The sequence below is a fragment of the Neodiprion fabricii genome, chromosome 2, assembly GCF_021155785.1.
Source record: "Neodiprion fabricii isolate iyNeoFabr1 chromosome 2, iyNeoFabr1.1, whole genome shotgun sequence".
NCBI lineage: Eukaryota > Metazoa > Arthropoda > Insecta > Hymenoptera > Diprionidae > Neodiprion > Neodiprion fabricii.
The window spans coordinates 8,589,567-8,614,776 of NC_060240.1; the positions used below are offsets into that span (position 1 = coordinate 8,589,567).

Consider the following 25,210-nt stretch of genomic DNA (forward strand, 5'->3'; position numbering starts at 1 on the left):
TTTGCCATAAAATTCTGTGAAAGTATGATTTTATCACGTGTATATTACAGATATTGTACGTAACGTTACGTACTAGTCCTTGAAAGGAAAAGTTGCGTCGCAACGTGTCGTACTGTTCGATTCAATTCAAAATTGCGGCCTAAATCAAGGTACAAGTTTTCATTTCCGCCACTATGGTTGATGTACTCATTGCAAGGCTGTCACCTTGTTATTTTAATTTTTTTCTACCGTTCAGTTTATTTCTCCTACCAATTATTGTCCTAGAATGAATATCAGACTGTATTCTGCTTTGAAAAAACGGATGCATTGCGCGGAATCTTATTGATATGCGTTTATTCAGGCCTCTTTTTTTGATCTTTTACGGTCACGTTGCGAATCCTGATCACGTTACATGCCTATTTACTGTACTCGCTATGTAAGCATTATGTCCAACATGAGCATGTAACGCAAAACGACCAACCCAAATATAGGCGCGGGTGAGGATGTTGCCATATACGAATGCATGTCAGGGTTGAAATGGCAGTCGACCATTTACGGGCCACATTTTGACTCCGCGTGTTCGCGTGTAGGTATAATAGAAATATTGTATAAATTTGGAGAAATTCACTCGAATTAAACCTACCCACGTATATGATTTCGTTATTTTATTTATTTATTTATTTTTTTTTTTTTGCAACTGCAGATACGTTTTACTTTCGAATAAATTACACTGCAGGGTCATAAAGCAAGAATTCAAGTATTTTAATTAAATATATCATAAGCACCTTGAAATTGACGAAAAATTGCAATTTACATGCAGCAGTTTGCAAAACAGTAAGATGTGAAAAAAAATTTGAGAAAAATGCGAATAAATATAAAAATAAATGAATGATAAACCACTGGGTAAAAAAGGCCATGAATTACAGAATTCTTTCGTCTTGACACCTGACGCATTTGGGTTGTTGCCGATTGTTACTTCTCGTTATCCTCGTGGGCGACGGCCAAATGCCTTCACTTTCGATTGTGTGCGGGGGCCAGCTTTTCTCGACTACCAATCTGTGTGCGTGTGTAAAACTGTCGGAGAGCGAGAGAGAGAGAGAGAGAGAGAGAGAGAGCAGACATTCATTATAATAGAAACCGTCAGCGGTGGCTTACAACGAGCTCGAGAACATTAAAGGCGTCCCAAATATGGACGCGAAACAGACACATGAGCCCAGTTTCAAATGTGTTCAACGACATATATACGTAATCTAAAAATGGATGGGCAACAATTTAGACGAGAGAAGTAAAAAATATATGTAACATCGGTGCAAGCTGTGTCACACACATGGTCACGTCGGTGCGTTCATATAATTACAAGTGTCTAAATTTGGCGTATACTTCATCGGCACTTATTGCGATCTTGAAGGATTTAGATGATTTTTTTTTTTACCTGTGAATAATTCAGTATTTTCATTCATGGCTTAGAGGTGCGTTGATTGGTGTAATGGGAAGTTTTTAGAATTTCGTTGGGTCGTTCTAATTCCGCGACGATAACTTCAAGCAGGGAGCGGCGGTTGCAGGAAGTTAAGGGATTCGTATCGTCGAGCTGACAATGAAACGCTCACGCATCCTGCTTTTACTGATTTCTTTTTTCTAATTTATTTTCTCAACCGTACTTGGAGATAAATGTACATAAGAACGTGTACGTTTAAAAATGTTACAAAAACTAATAGTAGGTTTTTCGAACCATGCATATCATAGTCACAAATATACTATAGTATATAAGGTATACGTCGAGAGGTGAATTCATTCATTCACGTACTGATCACGAATTTACAAGCATTCCGCGGTTATTTCAGTAGCGCATAATCGCCTCTAAGCAAGAATTTTGTCACTACCAACTAACATGTACTAATAGCACATGCCAGTGGACCGAAAGCAGAGAGTTCCACGGCATTGGTACAACCACCATGACTAATACGTTGAGTATGGGGTCCTTGCGTGGTGCATGAGTCATAGGTAATGCTATGCGTTTTTACGACGTGGAGATCTCGACTCAGGCCGGTAATATTCAGAAATAAATTCATTTGTTGTAATAACTGTTCGCGTATCGTTGAACCGAAAAGAAAGCATTAAATAAATTACGGCTGGCGTTACTACATTTTTTAGTTAAATAAAGTACACTGCTGCAACGAAATATCGAATTGTCGCAGTATATATATAGTTGCAAGAATATATCATGGTACGAGATAAGCATAATCAAAAAACCGTAGTAACGTCCGTTAGATTTTCTAGTAACTAGAAAGAACTGAAAGAAACGGAAAAGAACCCAGAACTACATTTTACGGTTATGGTAAAATATGAGAATAGTTCACAGGCTAGTCACAAATTTTTAGAAAAAAAAAAAATTCCATCTCATTTCCCAATTTTCCACGACCCAAAACTCAGTTTCCCTGACATTATTAGCTCTATATTCACGTCACATAAAATTCAAATTGAAAAAATATACAATCTACGATAAAGTCAGTTTAAGCCAATTTTTTTTTTCACGACATAAAAAAGTAAATTTGTCACTTCAAAAAATCATTACTAATTCTTACGATAGAAAACTGATATTTTCAGTTGTTACCACGACCAGAATAAAAATTCCCTGACAATTGCCGGTTTTCCAGGTTTCGCAGGATTTCCATGTGTGTGGCCATCCTGAGCTTAGGACTGTATTATCACCATAATCACCTGGCCACAACTATAAATTTCTATCAGTTCAACGTATATACGCGTGGCCAATGAATTGAAAATTCGGATGCACAAGTGGTAAAAAAAAAAAAAATAACCGAACGAGTCATCTTTCAAGAGATGACGAAGTTACAGATTTGCATCCGCAGACTTGCAGAGTCCTCGTAATCTGTTCGACCCTATCGCTCAACTTCCGACCAGCAATTCGCACTATTAGCAATATGCCTCGCAGTCACGCCGCCCGCAGGTCTGCCTCGTGATTCACGCTATCTCCGAAGTATTCTCCTTGGTTTACTAGGAAATCATCACTCGAAGGTGGCGTTATACGTTGGTACACATCGGATGACTACGGGCCAATGATTCATTTACTCGCACTCGAATATCCCGCGACTCCCCCTTTTCAGGCTTACACCTCAGCTGCCTTACTCACGATCATCTGTCTCATACGTGATTCATATTAATATCGTTCCGGAAGACTAGTTTTATTTGTCACTCATGCGTTCCTTTCGCACAGAATTTCTCCAAACAGACGTTGACTTTATCACACCGCGTCGCTTGAATCCGAACGGATTCTTTCCGTTGCCGTAGATTTTTTTCATTCTACAATTTGTGCACGTCGATTTACATCGTCAAAATCAATTGGGCTGCTAAACCGGTCTTAGTATTCTGCTTCTCTTCTCCATGCAATTTCAATTGAAAATTCAGTTGAACGTGAATACAGGGAATGCCATGTATATATACATATCATTACGAACCGCGATACGAATATAGTCGTTATCGTAATACGGCGAATGGATTTCATCGGTATTTAATGAGTCAAATGACCATAAATGGATAATTGGACGCGGTTATCTTGGGACTTTGAACGAACGCTTTTATTAACTATTGTTTTCGATCGCCCTTGAGATACTGTGACTTATAGAAATTTTGTACAACGTATAAGAGACGATTTATAATTAATCGTAGAAAAAAGATTGCATATATTATGCATAGGTATGTGTACTCACATCAATTTATGTATCGGAAAAAATCAAATAATCTATGTCACTCACTTCTTGTTTCTGACTGAACTTCGGTCTTCCTACAACCACATGTACTCCTATTTTCTGCAAGTCATGTAATCAATTTCAGAAATTACATACCAAGGCAAGACAAGGCGTTTAACCGCGAGTTATGTTTTCTATAATCGTGACGGACGATAAAAATGACTTCGCGATTCCGTCGAAATAATTTTTTTATTTGAAAATCTTTTTCTTAGCGAACTCACAGTGACTTACGTTACAAATAGGTGTTATGAGATCGTCGATGATCGATTATCAAGAATACTTCACTTCTCCGAATTACGCAATGTAAGATAAGATATAGCTAATAGAACCTGAAGTGTTTGAAATTCCGGTTGAAATTAAGGTCAACACGTACAATCTATAGTTGGAAAAATTCCTCCAACGTGATGCTAATTAACGTCACTGCCCATAATAGAAGTAAATATTTTGATTTGAATATAAAGTCCCAATACTATGCATGCCAATCTTCTATCTTTTGACTAAATATTTAGTGTTGATATTTTGGCGAGAATTTCCTTCTATTATTCCAGGCTAAATGACACTTTGTCGGTGCACGTTCATGTGGTATTAATATCTGTAAGGTAAAAAAAATTAATAATAACATTCTACCTCAATGCCAAAAACTATCTTTATTACGATACGTTGCAGATAAACTACAAACAAGGACAGTTAGATTGTAATACAAGTGTATTTTTCCACACGTCCGTGATTACCTAAACATGGACGTGTCTAAGCTTAAATCAATTAAACGTACGAAGCCAATTCGGAATCGTGGCATTGATACAATTATATCATATTTAAGATCGAAAAAAAAAAAAAAAATTGGTATGAGGTGGATCAAATAATTCTAATTATTTTATCTTAACGAAAAACCATCTGTAGATTATGTACCCGTGTATATCGATTGAATAGATTTTAATGAGGCACGCAGTTACAGGAAACCTGATTCCAAGATCGTCAGTTGAGTATCTGACGTCAGCACTCGGCGGTTATTTGATAGTCAAATTGAAATCAATTTGGTATTAATTCTGACAAGAGTCTGGGTAAGGCCTGTATATGAATATGTACCCAACAGGAACGTGATGCAAAATGTAACTTAACAATCCGTGAGCGTATAAAATGAACATTTTTCAATTTCTAGAGTCATTCGATGTAAAAGAATAGTATCGGGCGTCTTAAATAACGTGTTACGAGAATTGGTGACTCAGAATGTTCGAAATTTTCGGTAATTCAAAAGGAGGTAAACAGTTCCTGCGGCCTTCGATAGAGCGCAGTAGCGATCGATTCAAATCCGTTGCAGTGAAAATACTCCAAGAAGACTGTATCGAATTTGAATTAGATTGCCATTCTTATAAAAAATTTGATTTCGGAATAAATTCACAACCAAATATCTATCTGAATATCACATCGAAAACCCTGATGAGAGAATTTTAATGAATATTTTTCTTTTTAATTTCAAACTCTCCCGCTATGAATAGGCTGGACGCGCAGCCTGGTTTCAAATTTCCCTAATAAAAAAGAACCTAGCTCCATCCAAAGTGTGCCACTACATGACAGCGAAAGACACTGGTTGAAACGTTCCAAGCTTAGAGCCTTAGCTTAGAGCATATACAGTAACATGCTCTAGGTTCCAAGAGCCAGCGCTGCTGTCATCTGTTGGTGAAAGCAAGAACTACGAAGAGCAACAAAAAATTGAAAATCTTTGCTACCCACTATTGCGATCGCCACTTTTTCAGGGACGAGAGTACAGATATCGTAGATGTATTTTACGCTGTACAGCCAGGAATTGTTATAATTCCTGTGAAATACCGACTGTTAATAGACCATAAGGGTATTGCGAAAAATATGATTTCAATACCAGAGCATCGTTAATAAATACTCCAAATACGGAGTATCGAATTCGACGATGACACAAGCCAACAGGTTAGTTATTAGTATTTACAACGAACGGTTTCACGATGATATAACCTTTAATTTTACACTTTTGACTTGACAGAAGAAAATTGGGCTCGATGTGATTTGAACTGTCGGATGAAAAAAATTTGAGTCTTCCCGCTTTTAATATTTTATATTTATTCCAACAGTTGATGTTGTGTCTACCCAGAAACAAAAATATCTTTACTGTCCTTCGCCCAGTTGTTTTTTAAATCAGCTATTCCATTAAACGTAAATTTATTCGACGACGTAATTAGCAGCTAATTTTATTCCTTATTCTAATTGTTTTTTCACGTTTTCCAATCTCGTATTAAACTCGCCGCTCATGCCTCATTTTGCATTTACACTTTAGAAAAAGAGGACGCAGCATAGAAGATGAAGCTGGTGAATTCATGCCGCTTAGTAAAAGGATAAATAATCTTCACATCAACGGATTATCTGGACTACCAACTCCCGAGTCTTCCCAAGAAACCATGGACTCTGAATGGGGCAACCGCAGCTACGTTCCATCTCCCAATCATTCCGAGCCTTCCCAAGGCTCGAGTTCTCTGGATGGATGTAGTTCGAGCAGAAGCTCATATACCGCCGAATACCGGCCCAACTTAGACGCAAATGACAATCCGTACTATTATGAAAATAACAAATTACTTTATTCACTTTACATGGAGCGTATGCAGAGAGCATCTGAGCTATACTAATCATTGTTCAATTTGGATTTACATTTTGCCTTTACTGATTCGCTGGCATACAGCTAGCTTTGAAAGAAGAAATCTCATGCAACATATGACTATATGTCTAATAGTTATTTCGATAAGACTAATAAAATCAAAATCAATTAGAGAATTTGAAATTATCCTCAGGCCGAATCGTGTTTTCATCAAACCATTTTGGGCCAGATATAACCTTTTACTTGTTGTATTGCATTTTATTATCCCCTGTACATCTTGATAAGGAAAAATATATTAGAAATTAATTCACATTTACTCAACTAAAACCGCAGTGTATATCGGTCTGAAATCATGTTATAACACTTACATGATATACTGACATATTTTACGATTATTTTGTTCATATAATTTGTCAAGTCCCGACTGGTGTGCGACAAGCGCTTGTATGCTATTAGTACAGTCTAATGTAAGATTAGTTTAATAAATCAACAAATAATAAAAATAAAAATCAATAAATGAAGTACATTAATTTCTTTTAATATTATATTTAATAATTATTTTAATATTATAATTAATTTTTCCCGCGCCTATGTGCCAACGGTTTTGTAAACAAATCAGACTTTTACTGTGACTGCATTAAACCTTGATGATATCATTATTCCAATGCTTCAGACATTTGTGCACTGCCTAAAGTATACTACTCCTTGTTATTGCAATCCTTTGAATTCGTATAAAGAAAATTATCTATAAAGCAATCGTTTTACTAGAAGTATGAACAGTAGATAATCTTGTCCGTTCGTATCGTATTTTGTATCTCCGAAGAATAATGTGGCGCAATGTTTGTACGGTTGCGTTAGGTACTTTTGTGCAGTAGGATGATAACTGGCTTGACTGTTGTTAAAATATTCCGTAAATCAGTAAATGACAAAAAAAAAAAAAAAAAAAAGCATTGTTCCTTGAAAATTTTCGGTAAAACTAGTTTTCAGCATGGTAATATTTTTTTTTAGTATATTCAAATCTCTGGTCGTATCAGTGTACCGTGTACATAGTAAATAAATGACCGCAAAAGATTAGATTCGAGATTGGGACAGCTGATAAATTCTCACAGTTCTGGTAACATGACGACCTAAAAATTGGGAATACGAGTGGCGAAGCGTCGTTTCTTATTCCCTCTGAAAGAAGACGCAGCTAACACTGTGTTTGGCAAAAGTGAGCAAACGTGATTTTGAAAGATATTTCTCGAGACGCACTGCGCATGCGCGATAGTACGATGGCCGAGGGTCGAGACTCGACTTAACCTCAAGCAAGGTCGATAGATGCGCGCGCACGTCAGTGTCGCTTCGAGCTGCGGTGCTGGAGGTAGACAGGAGGGCAGGTGTTTTGGTGTTTGTTGTCAAATTTTGATAATCATCTGTAGTTCCCGTATCTTGTGTTAGCTGGTTAAAAATTGTCAGTAACGCTGCAGGTCGACGAAGCAGAAATAAACGTGGCCGTAATACCGAGAAATCGAGGCTGCGCGCGCTGGTCGAAGGCGGCCATCATTAATTTTCACCCGATAGAATATTAATAGCAGCATTCATTCAAGAATTATGTATTTGTTTACCGATTTGTTACGATGTAGAAATTATTGACAACGCTATTGCTTCGCGAAGTGGGCGAATATTATCGGGGCGCCTCCGTATCGAGTACCGGTAATTGTCGCACCTGTTATGGCTTGAAACTGGGAAAGTTAACTGTGACACGGAGAGAGACAAGTCGCCTCGCTGCTGCCTGCTTGCCTGCGCGTAACCACGCGACGTTCAATGTGGCTAGTGGCTATGTACCGTTAGTTGAAAATCCTTCTCCATTACTGGTTTTGCCGAGTGCAGTAACGACGTTCGACGACGCCGTGGTGAGCGTCATTAACAAGCTAAGTACAATTGTGTTGCGCGGTGGTGCTGAAACTGTCGGAAAGGAATCCGAGTCGAGTTAGCACGGCCCTGAGCAGCGTCTATGACGTATGCAAAGCACAGTGAACGCTTGAAAAGCCTCGGCGACGAGGAACGCTTAACCCGTAGAAATGAGAAAGTTGGTGCTGTGAATATCGAGAACACACGGTCCGAGCCGAGGAACGGGCCAACCACACAATCGAGAAGGTGCTCACTGCACGAAGGATACCAGTCGCGTCACAACTAACCGGGGTAAGTAGGACGTGCGTGTGAAACGTTTATTCCCGTGGCAGGAGTGAGTGTTTGTCGAACGACGTAGAGGTAGTTCTCTCTCGTTAAGCGTGGCGAGCGGGAGAACGAGCCGAACTCGGTTCGCGCGTCTCTCCGTCCTCGGCAACAACGGTTTTCGACGATAGATCCCATACCGTTACGGATTTCCCGACGTTATCGTACCGGGTTTCGCTGGATATATCGGAGCTTGGCTCAATTGGGAGGAATATCGTAGCTCGCGGGTTTCCGGCTTAGGGTCAGACCAGGCCAGCCAGCCGACGCGGAGGTGTGTATAACGTTACATGTGTGTGTTGGTATTCGATCTCGTAGAGACAACAACGCGGCGAGACGACGGCGAGAAACCGCGAAATAGCTGGTGGTCACACGGCACCCACCCCAAGATACTAAAATACGTCGCGAGAGCCTCGCCGTGGCTCACGGCTCGGGCCTGCCTTTGGTGGGGTGGTTAGAAGTACGGACAGTGGTTGAGGCTTGGTGGGGTTGGAAATTGCGTGGTGGTGGGTGCCTGCCTGCCGTGGTCTCCGAGGCCCCTCCGAGGCATCTCTGCTTCTAACCCGACGAAGTGGGGGTGTAAACAACAGCCCTGCTTCTGCTTCTGGTGCTGGTGCTGGTGCCGCCTGCCTGCCTACCGTTCGTAGGACGTGGGGGGATACGGGAATCGTCGGGACTCCGTCGAGGCGCAGAGTATCGCTGTAAAGTCGACGGCCGTCGCTCGTCGTCGACGTTGGACCCGCGTCAACGAGTCCGAGGCGAAAAACTCGGCGGCATAGGATTTTACCCGTTTCAGCCTGCGTCGACGCTTCAGGTACAGGCTGTGCTCGCTTCGGAGTTTCAATAATGGCCGACTACGCAGTGCCAGCAACCGACGGCTCCGCGTTTCGCTTCGCTTTTCGCTCGCTCGCGGCCAACGCCCAACTTCTTCCTCGACGCTGCCCGGCGCGAGTCGTATTCATTCCACGCATATTATTACCGATCCGACGTTTACAATCTACTTTCCAATTCGTCTACCGAGACGCGGCTGAAATTTAACCATCGAAATAGCTACAACTGGTGTGCGATAATTTACTTAATGAAAATCACAAACGCTAGTCGGATTCTTCGATTCGCCAATTTAGCTCGGTGCAGAAATCTCACCTCTCTCTTGCTTAAAATAGCACCGTCACTTTTTAGACGTAGAAAACGAGCCAGCCGCGTTCTCCGAGAACATCGCTATACGCGAACGAGTCTGAAACGTTTAATCCGCCAGGAATTGACTCTCGCAAGTTGCGAAATCATCACAGGGTTTAAATTTCGATTCGATTTTTTCAAATCTCTACTTTCATTTTTTAAGACTTATACGCATTCCTCTTTTGCTGGCTCTACTTCCATTGTCTACTTCTCCATGATTGCGATGCCGCGTCACTTCCGGCTGACGTTGCCTGCGTATTACCCAAACTACCGAGTTCAAATATCGTATATTACGCCGTTACATCGCCTTGATCACGTCGAAGGTCGTACGATTTTCTATTAAACAATTTTTATTTCACTAATACAATTCTTCTCGTTTCGTCGTACGTCAACGATTTTTCTCTTCAATATAGGTATATCGATAGATGTTTTTCCCTCTTCTATTTACCCTGAAACCATCGTTTAAATATGATTTGCAGGAAAGCCGTAACTGTTGTTTGTTATACAAATATGCTTTACAGTATAAGAAGATAAACACTAATCTGCGTCATTTACGAGTCAATACTAACAACTGTAATAGTAAAATAGTTCATCTTCTATTTATCCTTCTTTGTTCTTCTTTATTTCCATTTACAAGGCAATTGCAAATACCACCTTATCGGACTGCGACAGTAAGGAAAAAAGGGACTAAGCGTAAATCCGCGTACCCGCACAAGATGCAACAAAATAACACACATGGGAGTTGTAACAAAAGTTGGATCACCGCGACTCTGCGGTGTTACACGTTACATGCATGCTCCGTGTATACGCGTACTTGTTATAAGTATATAATTTTTCACGCGTGCATGTATGCATAGACGTTATATATGTACATGCATATATGTGCAACCTTATTTCCTCGGTACACAGCTGTGTGTCGTTACAAACATCATATCGATATCGTGCCTTACGTGCGTTATGTAACATTGAAAAATAATTACAAGGCACAATTATGTCTCTTGCGTACTTGTAAGAAACTCACATGGTCCAATGACATTCCTCGTTGCCGGTGTGCGGCAAGAAGTTGAGGCTGCGGATGCATATTACCCCTGAACGCCGAACCTATTTCTGATATACATACTACGACACCCGAGAAGAGACCGCGCGTGGCCTTGCACTTGGTTGGGTCCGCGACTGCTGTGTGCCCCCCTCGTCATTTTTCTTATCCCGTAAGGCAATCAAGGGCGGGACGTTGTCCCACTTTGCTCTCCGGGAGTCGCTTCCCATTCCCATTCCCAATTCTCCCCCCATCGTTTCGTATACACGCTCCTCTCCTCCTCTACTCTCCTCTATTCTCATCTCTCCAGGCTCCCTTCTTTCTTGGCTCTTCACCCCTACCCCGGTACCCGTCACCCCATCGTCGTCGCCCCGCGAGTTCTATTTCGCGTGGGGTTCCCAGTTTCCCACCTACCGCTCCCCCCCTACTCCCCACCTTTTAACCCCCCCACGGCCAAGTGGGGGCGTCTAAGTGGGGTGAGATCCCGTGCCACTAGTCGGCTTCGCCGACTTCCCCCCCTCGATGCCTCCCCCTCTGTTACCATACACCCCCACTCGACACGGAACATCTACCGAATCCATGCTGTGACACTTAGACTTGTACCTTCGTCGGGTCAAGATCAAAGTCGGCGGGTTACTTGACCCCTATTTTCTCCCCCCCCCCCCCCCCCCCGATTTCACCCCCATTTTTTCCTCGGGGCAGACACAATCAGAATTGCTATTTGTCACAAGAATTTAGAGAAAATAAAGAAATCTCCGAATTTTGTTATTTTCGTCTGAGAAGAATAAGACTGATGTATATGAGACGAAGTTATACTTCTGATATTTTTTCATATGAGAATGTTTAATTAATGCGCATTCTGTATCTGGTAACGAAAGCCTGTATCTACCTGAGTTTTTTAGGCTTGTAAACACGCGAAGAACGGAATTCTCTGTATATCGAGAAATGTTGAGAGGGCGGCTCGGTTGTAAGTTCGAAAAAAGGAGATGGAGGAACAAAAATAGAATGAAAAATGTACATAGGTATATGTATATATATATATACACACCGCGGAGCTCCTGAGTCGCGACGCGGCACACGATTGACGGGTTTGGTAGGTAGGGGCAGAGTGGAGGGGCGACGAAACGGCAACGCGCTGTATCCGTCTCGTTCCGAGTAAATCGGGGGAAAACGCGAACGGGGAGGGGGGGGGAGGGAACTGGGGGATTGACCGACAACGATCGACGGAATTTTTTGATAAATTCGGGAAAAAGGTCGGGGTGGGGGGTTGTAACGATTATCCAGACGCAAACCTTGAAACTCCCTGTACATGTGCATGCAGCCAGAAAAATGATCAATATCTTGAATAGCATTAAGTATTTTCAACAAGGATGTTAAAATTGATTTTGAAATTCTTCTTGCCCATTTTCAGATACGACAAGTTGTGTAAAATGAATTTCACACCGTTTCCTGGGTTTACAACCGGGTCTATACCCACTGGGACGGTTCATCAATTTGCAACTGCAAAATTTGCCCAAAATTTGACCACTGGGGGTCAAGTTGTCGGCGTGTTGTCTGGAGGCGAGGGTGGTGTACATTATCTGAGACCCGTCGATCCAAATGGATTCACTACTGTTGCCCAGGGTGGAAATAATCAGCAACCACAAATCATTACTTTACCTATCACCGTGCCTGGCAAAGATGGTACCCAACAACAGCAAACGGTTCAGATCCAGGTCGTCAATCCGAATGTTACTCAAAGTGGGACTAGCGGAGACCAGCCCAAGTATCATTTGGCTCCTCTTTCTTTGGGCCAGTTTCCTCAGGGTGCGGCAACCGTATTGACCGTTGCTTACAGTCAGCAGGATGCCGATGGTGTTCAAATACAGGTTCAACCACAGAATACCATTGCTACAACCCAAACGTGAGTAAAAAAAATCGAAGAATTTTATTTACTTTTTTGGTAAAATTTACCAAAGTTTGGCTGGCAAATAATTAAGTTACTGAAAGTTGTAAATTCTACTCAATAATGATAAATTGAATTCATATTTGGAATGATCTTGATATCCGTGATGTTAAATTGAAGTTTTTCTCATTACAGATCGGATCAAACGACTCAGAGCACGTCGACAGCTGTAACGACAACGTCGCAGCAAACGATTCAGCAAACCGTCCACCTTCCTGGTGCTCCGGAAGGCCTAACCGTAGTGGCTCAAATTCCACAGGATTTGATACTTAGAGAAGGTATGGACGAATCAAAAGAGGACGTCAAAGAGGGTACAACGCCCGTAGCACTGATAAAGAGGGGTACTGTCAAAAACCAGGGTAACCAAAGTAACGAAGAATTGATAACTTCGATGCCTGCTAGTTGGCAGAGTTTAGCAACGCCTGGATCCACTGTAGCTGACTATTTGTCCAGACTGCCGGCGAGCACGCTACCATTAAGCTTACATTCCTTTTTGAAGTTCTCTGCGGAGACAATTAAGAGAGAGGAGACCATTGAATCTAGTCCCTTGAGCGCAGACGGACTAGAGGTTCCAGTTACTACAGCCTCTGGAGAACAATCCGTTCACATTACAGTAGCGGGTCCAGAGACGGAGATTACTCCGGACGTTGTAGAAGCCGCGGAACCTGGCACAAAGCCAAAAAAGAAGAAGAAGTACAAGAAGAAGCCGCCAAAGCCAAAGAAACCTAAACCTGGCCAGGTGACGATTGCTACTGCGCTTGATGGAACAACGCTGTTCTGTTGCCCTCAGTGCAACATGGCTTATCCAGAGAAAGAGTTACTAGAACAACATTTAATCGGTCATAAAATCGAAAGGAGATTCATATGCGACATGTGCGGGGCCGGACTGAAACGTAAGGAACATTTGGAACGGCATAAGTTGGGCCACAGTCCTGAGAGACCGTTCATTTGTTCTGTATGCATGAAGGGATTCAAACGAAAAGAACACCTCAACCTTCATTTTGTCATACACTCTGGTCAGAAAACAGAAGTATGCACGGAATGCGGTAAGGCATTTTACAGGAAGGATCATCTTCGCAAACATGCTAGATCCCATTTGGCTAAGAGAGTGAAGGACGACCCGTTGAACACTACGGACAATTCTCAAAATCAGCAACAAAATCAGCAGCATGAGGAACAACAGCACCAGGAACAGCAGCAGCAACAGCAGCAGCAGCAACAAAATAATGTGCCCGAATTACAGCAAATTCAAATTCAAGTTGGTCAGGGATCTGGAGCCCAGATTCACCAAATTTCTGTTAGCGAACAATCTACAGTTGTTCTACCAACTGCGGCTGAAACTGGTGCCATGGCCATGCTGCATCATCAGCAACAACAGCATTAGCAACAGCCTACCGCCCATATTCAAACGGGGCGGTATTTTCGGTTCAATCATGAGCAGGCCAAGGGAAGAGTAAGGCAAAACGTACAGAATAATTGAATAATTGAAATAAAAGAAGACTCTAAGTGTTGAAAATTGTAAAATTTAACAATGTAGACGTCGTATTTAATTTACGCTGTTTGTCTCTGGTTTAACATCTGAGTACAAACGAATTTCTCCAGTAGCATTTGAATTACATCCATGGAAAGTGTTTTGTATTATCTTGTTATTTCAGTTTCAAACAACCCAATATTATTAATAGTTTTTAATACTTAGAGTCCAAGTTATCTTTAGTTTTCAATTCTCAGTATCATATGCAATGGTATCTGGCACTACACCAGAGGTTATGATCGTCTTTCTGCATAAATTGAATAGCAAAATGTATAAAAATTTTTCGAACATTTATTACGAGTATCTGGTTTTAAAAAGATTAACGTAAGATAATGCAGAATTATCCTAATTGAGATTACATAACTTCAGGTACATCAGAACATCATCAAGATTTTAGAATATTTTGGTTAGCAAGTTGCCGTTTTACTGCTTTAATCTAATCTACAAATTGACAATGAAATTTCGTTACATCGTTTTCTGTCGTAGTCTGTATATCTTTCAAATTTTCCATATAACATATATACCTGATCAATAGTAGGATTGTTAAGGTTCATGGGATGTAAATTCTCCAAATTAAAATCAGTCCGTTTTGTCTGACGATAGTAAGCAATCATGATAAGTTTTTCTACTCGTTTTGGGAGCATGATTTTTTTTCCTGAGTGGGCGAAAAACAATAATTTTTCCCCAATTTATATTTATCTTATGACATTTTATATGATTTAATCATCATGTGGTATCAGCAAATGAGCTACGCAAACCTTGATCATTTTTTTGTTTTCTCTTATATCGGATTTCTTCTGAGGATTGTTAACTACAGGAAATACATGTGATCAGTGAGAATGTATCACTTGACGTTTTCGTAGGTTGATTGCCATTATCTGTTGAATCTTAGCAAAAAACATCACAGATTGTATTTTATTGCATTTGTGCAGGGAAAGTAATATATGTATGAAATATGACAATTTATTAGTTCTGTTGAAGCAAATCGGATACGAAATGTAAATTATACTAAAAATAATTTTAAATTTAGTTCATTTCTTATATAAGTTATCCATAAATGATTAGCAGTATGTAAACAGAAATTGATAGGAGCTATTATTGCTGGCTAAAATTAAATTATTACTGACGTAATTCTAACGTGCAAGTAGGATTAAAACAAAGTGAATATATTTTTTAAAGCACCATCTGGAATTACTAGGGGTAAAAATAATTGAATTTAAGCTTGCAGAATTAAAATCATGGTAATCCTTGATAGAAAAATGCTTATAACCAATTGTAAATACAGGATTTTTCATTAAACAAATTTGACAAAAAAAAAATAAAAATAATCAACACGAATAAGTACCAATTTAAAAAAAAAACATTGCAGCATATAGAATAAATATGATTATTTATTCTCAGTAAGGAAATTCAACTGATTGCATTGAATTGCAAAAAAGGACATCAAGAAACAAATATATAATAACTCTGCGACGTCAAACTTTTACATATATGTATGCATGCATACACGTTGTAAATCAAAGATTGCTGTATATTTTTACAAAGGCAATATCTGACACATGTGGCACGTATAATATTGAACTATAATGAGTATAATATTGACGTAATAAAGAATGTCAAATAAATATAGGATAATTATATAGCTTATATTTTTCAGTACATATTAGCATGAGCTGTGTTCAAACAAAAATTTAGATTTAGAGAAAGATGTCAGTTTTTTTTTTAAGCGTGTCAAACATTGGGTCCTTTTTTTCTTTGTGTCTTCCGCGTATAGAATGACGTTATTAACTTTTACAGAACATTTGGTAATGTTGAAAATCATAAATCAAGTAAACTATCATATAGGTAATGAAATATTAAACGAATAATAGACTCAGCTTCGACTTCCTGCGAACTTGGCTCGCTTAAATATAAATTTATTTTCGAATGTACAATCTAAGTAACTAACTGGTAGTTAGCCTTATATTTCTCATAAATCTTGGAGATGGTATTTATAAAGTATAATTTTAATAATACATAGCTGTACGTATGGAATTTGTTATCAATAAGATATATTTGAAGAAAAAAAGTCAACAAAAAAACAATTAAAACCTAAATAAAAAAACAAACCAACAAAATGGTAGTAATTATATGATTTTCAATTGAAAACATTTTTTTCCAGCATTTTCTCTATGTAATTATCCTATATTTCAGCATAATTTGTACTCATTCAAACGTTAACTATAATATAAATATATTTAATTTTTCTTCGCGACACACAAGCTTTACATCATCTCAAGGTTCTAGGCTCGTTTCCATGCATCGCAAAAGCGCGAAAAATGTATGCTGATCGACAGTGGAACTGTTAATTCAAAATTTATTTTCCCTTTAGTAAAACGGCAGCTAAGCCGTTAAAATGACACGATTATGGAAGTTATTACAATGTGTATGGAAAAAAAAAAAATATACCCACAATTAAATAATTTTTTAATTACATAGGTATAACATTTTAAAGGCAGTGGGTCTAGCTATTATAAAATTATTACTATATTGTAGTTATAACGAATAGTTTGTAAGTCATTTTCATTGTTACTTACATAAATATTGGAAGAAAAAAAAAAAGGAAAAAAAAAAGAAAAAAAACATCTAAAATAAAGCGTACATTTAATATACATCTCGTTGTTCAAGACGACTCGTTTATTTATGTATATCTACACGTATTTATTTAAGATGACGAGTTGTTAATCCGGTTCGGGATTCTCAATCTCCCACCCCTTAATTATCAATGGATTTGGTTTTCAAGTAAAAACGAAACTGGATCTATGGTCGGTACGGAATGAGCCCGGTTATCAAGGGAATAGGAATAAATTGGGATCGGGATCGATATCGATGCTGCCTATTGAGATTGGCGGGGGCGGGGAGAGGGGCAGGGGGAGGGGGGAGGGTCAATTTATTTTTCCCATTGTCATTGCCGCGCAGCCTTTGAAACGAAGATTTGGAACCGGTGTGTGTACCCCGGTTACCCCGGCATGGCCGGGTATTCGGGCATTTTCGCTTAGCCCGAGAAAAAATAGTTAAGAGGCTGGGACAGTAGAGGGCGGACGGTGGGGTGGGGGTGCCGAGTTGAGGGACAGGTGTCAACGGCACGAATCTTTACACACGATTATTCGTCGGGGCCGAATTTATCATCGAAATCATAAATGGTAAGCGGTTATTAATAATTATTACATAAATTGTGAGGGCCGGAGGATGCCGGGGCCGACCTTTCAGCCGTCGAACGGCCATTTTATGTTGAAATTCGTGCGAATTCGGCCTCGTATCGACTGGCTCTGTGGTATGAGGGGGGAAAGGACGCTTTCCCCCGTTCCACCCCTGCGTCTATCGGCGAAATACTGACGGCTTAGGCGAAATACTGCATTTTTATCGCGTGTTATCGTACAAGGCCCACTGAATAATCAACCCTAGGACCCGAAACATGGGGAAAGAGAGATTTTTGTAAGTAAGATCGACTTATTTCTATTAATCCGCATTAAATACACCTACATATCCATTGTGACAGCCAAACAGCATGTAAAATTGTCTATCCGTGTACCTGACGTATCTGTGTTACGTATCGTATCATGCGAAAAAGCATTACGCAAAATTATAGTCTTCGCGAACAGCAAAAATTTTATCATCTTCACTATTATGGCTTACCGCTCTGTCCACACGTTATTCACAGATCATTTATTTACCGCCAGTCTAGTTTTTATGGTAAAAAATCCTTCATCCGATACGCAGCGATTTAAAAATGAAATACAAGTCAACGCGTTTTCATTGTTCGAATTTTACTCTGTATGTGTGTATGCCATCAGATACTACAGTTTAAATTTACCGGTAATTTGTCAATTTTCTGATAAAACTATGCACCAAACTCATCCTTTGGGAATTAGAGATAATTTTTTTTTAAACATCTTCCCTACTTCATTCGTAATCGTATTACTGGATTTTCCCTTTTTTGCGTTTATATCTGCATATTCGTATTACATAGGTTTAAACTCAAAAATGAATTGTCGAAATTTTTATTGTCGTATTTTTCGATGTCTGTTATGTCGTCGATCTTCAACTCATTCTACTTTCGGAAATATTCTTTTTTTTATAAATCTATTTTGGTACCGTAATATTTCATTGTCTACACATAATCGGACATCTCTATGAGTTTACAACTGTAACATTGTCTCTATATTAGGTCCATCGGTTTAATCAACTTTTGTACAAAATGTATGGATTGTATGATGTAATTGATGATATTAATTACTATTTATACCTATTCAAAGTTGTAATCGAATCGAGACTTCAAAAAAATTGTAGTAAATGATAATCTTGGATTTGCGACAAGGCATTTGCCTTCATTGCAACTTCTTACCAAGCGTTTTTGCATACATGTATCGAAATTATACTAGATTGAGAAAATGCCAATTATGTTTTTCAGGTATTGGATTGACGATTTGCAATGAATTTCCCGCCGTTTGGAGGCCATTTTCCTGGTACCATTCCGAGTATCCATCAATTTGCTACCGATAGTTCAGGAGGCGCGGGTGCTCGCTACGCCAATCATTTTCCCAACCAGCCTCCAATCGGAGTGCCGGTTATGGGAAAATACAGATCAGAAGCTAACGGAGTTCAATCTTCACAGTCCCAAGTTATGATGAACAATAAGACTAGTTATCCGAATAGCAATGTTCACCATTATCCAAACGTTCCATACTCCCAGGGTCAGCCGGTTCAACAACGTCCAACAAACTCACCTGGCATGCAAGAAAAACGTACTTATCATCAGGTAAGAAATGATTTTGATCGATCTTTACATAATTATACGTCATTTTATTGCCACCCCAATAAAATTAGAGATAAATCTGACATTCGTCCTGCTATTTTTCACGTGATTGATCCACAATCATTTGGTCATTTTTCAGACAACAGAAACAATAAACCAGCAGGACGTGTGCAATCTTCTTCAAGACAAAGACAAGAGCAAGGATAAGAAGAGCGAGGATCATCAAAGAAACGGCGAAGCTACTACGAACGGTTCTCAACAAGATTATACGATGCATCAACATCATCAGCAGCACGCACACACGCAAACACCAGCAACGATGCCTGCCACATGGCAATCCCTAGCAACGCCTGGGTCAACGGTTGCAGATTATTTGAGTCACTTGCCTGCAAGTACTTTACCATTAAGTCTGCACCATTTTTTAAAGTATTCCGCTGAAAGTATCAAAAAAGAATCAGAAATGGCTCAGACGACATCCGTGGCTGTTGCGACGACGACAACACCAAACATCATGATGTCACCGACCAATAAAAAGAAGAAAAAGAAGAAGGCACCAAAGGAGAAAAAACCACGACCTAAACCGGGTGAAATTCGTTTGACCACTGCTTTGGATGGTTCGACACTTTATTGTTGTCCTGAATGCCACATGGCGTATCCCGAAAGAGAACTTCTGGAGCAGCACTTACTTGGACACACGCTAGAGCGAAGATTCGTTTGCGATATATGTGGGGCCGGTTTGAAGCGCAAAGATCACCTGACCCGTCATAAACAGAGTCATAATCCAGAGAGACCGTACGTATGTACAGTATGCTTGAAAGCTTTCAAAAGAAAGGAGCAGCTCACACTACACTTTGTAATACATTCCGGCGAGAAACGACACGTCTGTACCGAGTGTGGAAAAGGATTCTACAGAAAGGATCATCTTAGGAAGCATACCAGAAGCCATATTGCAAGACGAGTCAAGGCTGAACTCAGTCAGAACGCTGGTGAGCTTGAAACTGAATTCATTATCAAATGTTTATCTTGTTTCGGTGCTCATAAGTGAGCATTTTATCATATGCTGCTAAAAAATGTTCATTGAATAGCACTAAGATTTATCGTCTTCGTATGGTTTTGTTGGATGAATTTTCCAGCCGAGTTCGAATTCTGATGTAGGACTTTATAATTACTGAATGCGAACAAATTTCTAACAGGTACTCAACAAAACCAACAGCAGAACAACGCATCTAACATGCAGACGACAACGGTAACAGCGTCGTCAGTTCTTCCAGGGGGACATCCAGGTGCACTTTTATCCTGAGCCCCGCCACCTGGGAACTTCCAGGTTCCCCACCCAAATAATATTATTCATCCGCACACTCCGCATCACACATTACATCATCACCACTTAGCAGCTGTTAATGTAGCGCATCAGTCAAGCACTACACCGTTAGCAGCTGCCAGCCACTACCAGGCACATGAGTTGAGCTTTTTAGGACATGTCAAAGATTTCTGAGATAAGGTGACTACCTCTGTCAAGAGGATGTGTACTGTCAGGTAACTCGAACATGGTCGTGGCATATCGGCGAACATCGTAGGGTTTATATTCGCTGATCCATGTGTTTCACGTGTGTGCGGATTTTTTCTTTGCATAATAATACGACTTGTATGACATTAAACGTATTATTTGATGGGATCAGCTGTTATACATTGTACAGTTGTGTTTTTCAGGTTTTACGGTCGAGCGATAAACATAGTAGAATCAAAACATGACTTACATTTGGGGGGGCCCTTTAAATTTTCGATCTATGTGAGATTTTTTTTCTCAACTTTTCATTTGTGGTAGGCATTGTTGGATGAATTTCATAGGAATCTCAAAATATTGGCAACAATTCGTGCGATGATCACGAACAGACATTCGTGTTTATGTCGACTTATCATTTCAAAATTGATAAAGAGGTGTTGCAAAATGGGAAATTGACTTGATTGAAACATGGACAACTGCCACATATGGATAAGTAATTCGAGACATCCTTAATCGTTCTATTGTTAGGTAACTATGTGATGTATTAGTAATTTTTTTTCACACAAATTAAATTGTGTTGAGGTTTATCAAAGTCCTTCACATTTAACGCTATGTGATTTGCCAGAAAGCTCTATAAATTATAAAATATACTTACTTATATGTTGAAATATAGGATTCTGTGACCATAGAACATGGTTGGATTTGAAATTTAAATAGTCAACCACGCAAAGCGTAGAGTACCATATGCAGCAAGTGAAGATTGCCATAATTATTAAATATTCACGTTTTCATACAAAACGAAAAATATCGTGACGCAACTGTTGGGCATGTCATGAAATGTCTGTAAAGAATATTTATATATCTAGGTATTCTCTTCGTATTACGGTTTGTTAAATTTTACATTATCCTTCTAACTTCCATTCGATTACCATAGTTTCAATAATAGATTGCTGTTTTTGCTTAATTTGGTTTGCAAATAGTTTTAAGTAAATATATCGTCCTGAAATACATGTTGACTAATAAGTTGGGCGAACTGTTGATAGTCAAAGTAGTGTACTTTCAAACTGACAAGTTTTGACAGTTGATGTCAAGACATTGATTACATTGGTGAAGTTATTGACCCAGTAATTCTTAAACCAAATCGTAATACGCATAATGTGTACACGTACAAATATATTTTCTTCCTATCAAATTTCGGTGAAATAATTATATCTATGTTTGTGATGCTTTTGTAACCAGAAAGTCCAAGAAAATCTTTGTCGCATGAAAAAGCGATTTTTTTTTATGACGAAAAACGCAGGCGTGAAAAACGTCTGACACAAGAGTCTTGCCATATTACATAAAGAATATAATTTTTTTTCATTGAAGGTTGATTATGGATTAGCCTACATCAATAAAATCGCAATTATAAACGTATGTTTTCGTTAGAAAGTATGGTAGGATAATGCTTAATTTTTCAAAATAGATTCACACACCTTTTGAGCTGTACTTTCCGTTGCATAATAAGTTTGATTCATTAAAATTTGAATCCTTGTATCAATTTAGAAGGCATTTAACCACTGTACTGTATAGAAATATGTGGCAATACTGAGAGAAAGAATTTTATTTCAATTTTAAACAAAGTTATCAGTATTTTATACATTAAATCTAAATTTATTTTATGTGAATTCGTTGTTATTAGTAATATTATTATTATTATTATTATTATTATTTGGGAAGCGTACTATTTACAATAGACAAATTTTGGAGTTTGTATTTTTTTTTCCTTGCTAATGCTTTATAGTAATATTACGATTGTTTTATATTTATGTAAACATTCTGTTGAATTTTTTTTCATTATTAGTATAATTATATAAATTCGGATTCCAATTACGTATCCGAACACTTTGTAATATCCATTGAGTAGATTTTATTAGGTACAAAAACAAATTACCTATCTTTATTGTTTTCGATTTGGTATCCTAGCCTTTTGAAAGGACGAAATATGAATAGAAATATTGCAATCTCTTATTTTACTAGTTGTGATAATTTTAGCAGCTATGATTTTACTGTATCATTTTTTTTTTCTAGGCGTGCCATTACATTTTTTGGTTTTTGATTTTACATTTTGTACGTAGATTGAATCATGCCAGAGTAATTTCTTGCCATAATCGCATTTATAATTTTCGTTACTAAAAATGGTTTGTGCATTTTGCCATACGTTTTTCTATGAGTCTTATCTTTAATTATCTCAAATTCAGTTTATGAGACTGTCATATTGTGCAGCGGCAAGCAACAATAAATATGATTGTAGATTATATGAACAAAAGCTTACGCCATAAACCTAAGCATGCAGTAAGGATTGCTGAATACTAAATGATTTATACAATGAATTTGTTAGTTTCCATGAAATTAGATATTGCTAAATGATTATTGGTAGTAAATAAAATGATTAGCAAATAAATTCACATGATATCATTTTCGTCAAAGTATTCCATCTTGATTTAGTATTCGGCAGTATCCCATGTAACTCTATTGGTTAAATATGTAGCAAGTAACAGGAAGATTCAGGTTTATCAGACCTCAAGTATAAGTATGTACTAAACCATACAGTATGTACTAAACTACATATATATATATATAAATATATACCACATATATATATATAAATATGTGGTTTTTATATAAATACACCCAGTGAGAATGTGTGCGTGTGTGTATGTAAGTATAAGTATACGTGTGCATGACAAAAAAAAAGGCAAGAACAAACTGAACTGTATTAAAATACTCCACCGCCACGTACTAGTAATCGTAAAGACAAAAAAAAAAAAAATAATAATAATGATAAACATAAAAGTACACTCTAGGATAAAGTTAGCGAGTAAGTTTGTATACAAATATTGAGATATAAGTTGAAGAAAGAAAAAGAAAAAATTAATTAAACATTAGGGAGTTGGGGTCTTTAAGAAGATACTCAGACTATGCAAAAATAAAAATAGCTTTACGATTTATAAAGAATTTTCCAAAGTATGCTGCACGTTCGAAGTCTGTCAAATGATACAGTTTGATATAATTGAAGAGGGCTTCTAAAATCTATATAGCTACACATAAAACTCTATGGCGACTAAATACGCTCAGACTTTACACGTACTGTTGCATAAATGATAATGATTTTTTCAATTTTTTTATTCACCTTCATAAAAAATTATTATTAGTCTCGTCAGTTTTTTTATTCTTCTGTGTAGAAGTAAAATTGTCACAAATGTTATTTATTATTACCGAAATCGTATTGAAATCAAACAATAAGTGTTTAAGGCTGACTAGATACGGTATTTAAAACTTTGTAGTAATTAAGTACTCATTTATGAAAGTTTTGTAAAGCCTTGAGCTGGCTTGCTGCTTGGTCGCCATAATGAATTCAGCATATATGAAGTGTTTTGTGCTGAAAAGTGTGGCTGAACAATTTTGTATAACGCGATTGCTAACTTTAAAGAAAGATTAAAAAAAAAAAAACATAATAAAGAATGAAAAGAGAAAAAAATTATCGAGGAATGCTTCGAACTGAGAAAAAGAAATATTTTTAGTAATATGAAAGAATAAATTTAATGGTAATGAAAATGTAATGCAACTAAACCTAAGCGAAGGAAATATGTAAGTGTAACATTATGATCGATATATATATATATATATATACACACACACACATATATATGTATATATATATATATTTATATATATATATATAACTTTGAGCTAATATTATATTTTATCCACAAAATATAATTAGTATTCGTAACAATTTGAGTATAAGCGTAATTAAAAGAAAACCCAAATATTAGTTATTTTCAGAACAGATTACATGAGTTTTGCCGACGACGTAGAGTGAACGTATAATAATTTCGTGCGCCTAAAATGAAATATAAGATAATAAATATCAAATTTTATTTCAGAAAAAGCGCATAAAGCAATATTTAAAGTATATATGTGTACACAACATTCTTGCTAAAGCCTCAATGCCTCGATACACTTCTGAATATTATTCTGATTCATGGAGATTGGACACTGATAGACGAAATAAAATGAATGGTCTCAAAAATGAGAAGTAATATTCTATATATGAATTTCTTCTTCTATTCTTTGTACTCAAATTTTTTTGTTTTAATTTATCTAACATACGGCTAGCAACGGATAAAAGTCCAGTAATGCTTGACATTTGTAAAACCCATGGTTGTGAATCAATTTGTCTTATTACCTCAAATCAGTGTATCAAATATCATCTGATACGTAGCGAATCAAAATTAATAGAAATGTTTAATACGTATATTAAAACCTTAACGTCTCTCAGTGCCAATCTGTGAACGAAATTCAAAACTTTGTAATCAAATGCAAAATGATAAACGAAAATCATATTTTTCTACAGTGTTGAAATTTATTTGTAACACTAAAATTATATGAATTTGAATAATATCTCAATACGTGATTAGGAATTATTCATGTATTAAAACCAATCAATTATGTAGAACAAAAGTGAATGAATTATACGTGCGTAAAGGTAATCGGTGAAGCAGCAATTTAAAACTTATTTTCCAGCACAGAAGTGATGAAGAGAGAAGCAAAATACAAAAAATAAATTTAAATAAAGATAAAAATATGAATATACAAAATCCTCG

At 37.9% G+C, this 25,210-nt stretch overlaps 2 protein-coding genes across 2 annotated transcripts; both read left to right on the plus strand.

Annotated features, from left to right (window-relative positions):
* The first annotated feature begins 5,306 nt into the window (after positions 1–5,306).
* On the plus strand, positions 5,307–6,880 carry LOC124176201. The gene is made up of 2 exons (XM_046557148.1): positions 5,307–5,684; positions 6,049–6,880. The coding sequence occupies exons 1-2, from the start codon at positions 5,668–5,670 to the stop codon at positions 6,392–6,394; spliced, it is 363 nt and encodes a 120-aa protein (XP_046413104.1). The 5' UTR covers positions 5,307–5,667; the 3' UTR covers positions 6,395–6,880.
* A 741-nt stretch (positions 6,881–7,621) lies between these two features.
* Positions 7,622–24,951, plus strand: LOC124176954. The gene is made up of 6 exons (XM_046558876.1): positions 7,622–8,544; positions 12,198–12,689; positions 12,867–14,114; positions 18,730–19,060; positions 19,197–20,043; positions 20,251–24,951. The coding sequence occupies exons 2-6, from the start codon at positions 12,217–12,219 to the stop codon at positions 20,355–20,357; spliced, it is 3,006 nt and encodes a 1,001-aa protein (XP_046414832.1). The 5' UTR covers positions 7,622–8,544; positions 12,198–12,216; the 3' UTR covers positions 20,358–24,951.
* Positions 24,952–25,210: the final 259 nt, after the last annotated feature.

What these genes read in the sequence shown, in the direction of transcription:
- LOC124176954 (XM_046558876.1), top strand. Translation starts at nt 12,217, where the DNA reads ATGAATTTCACACCGTTTCCTGGGTTTACAACCGGGTCTATACCCACT. An exon ending in ACCATTGCTACAACCCAAAC is followed by an intron (nt 12,690 to 12,866) that starts GTGAGTAAAAAA and finishes TTCTCATTACAG; the next exon opens with ATCGGATCAAACGACTCAGA. An exon ending in CATCAGCAACAACAGCATTA is followed by an intron (nt 14,115 to 18,729) that starts GCAACAGCCTAC and finishes GGATTGACGATT; the next exon opens with TGCAATGAATTTCCCGCCGT.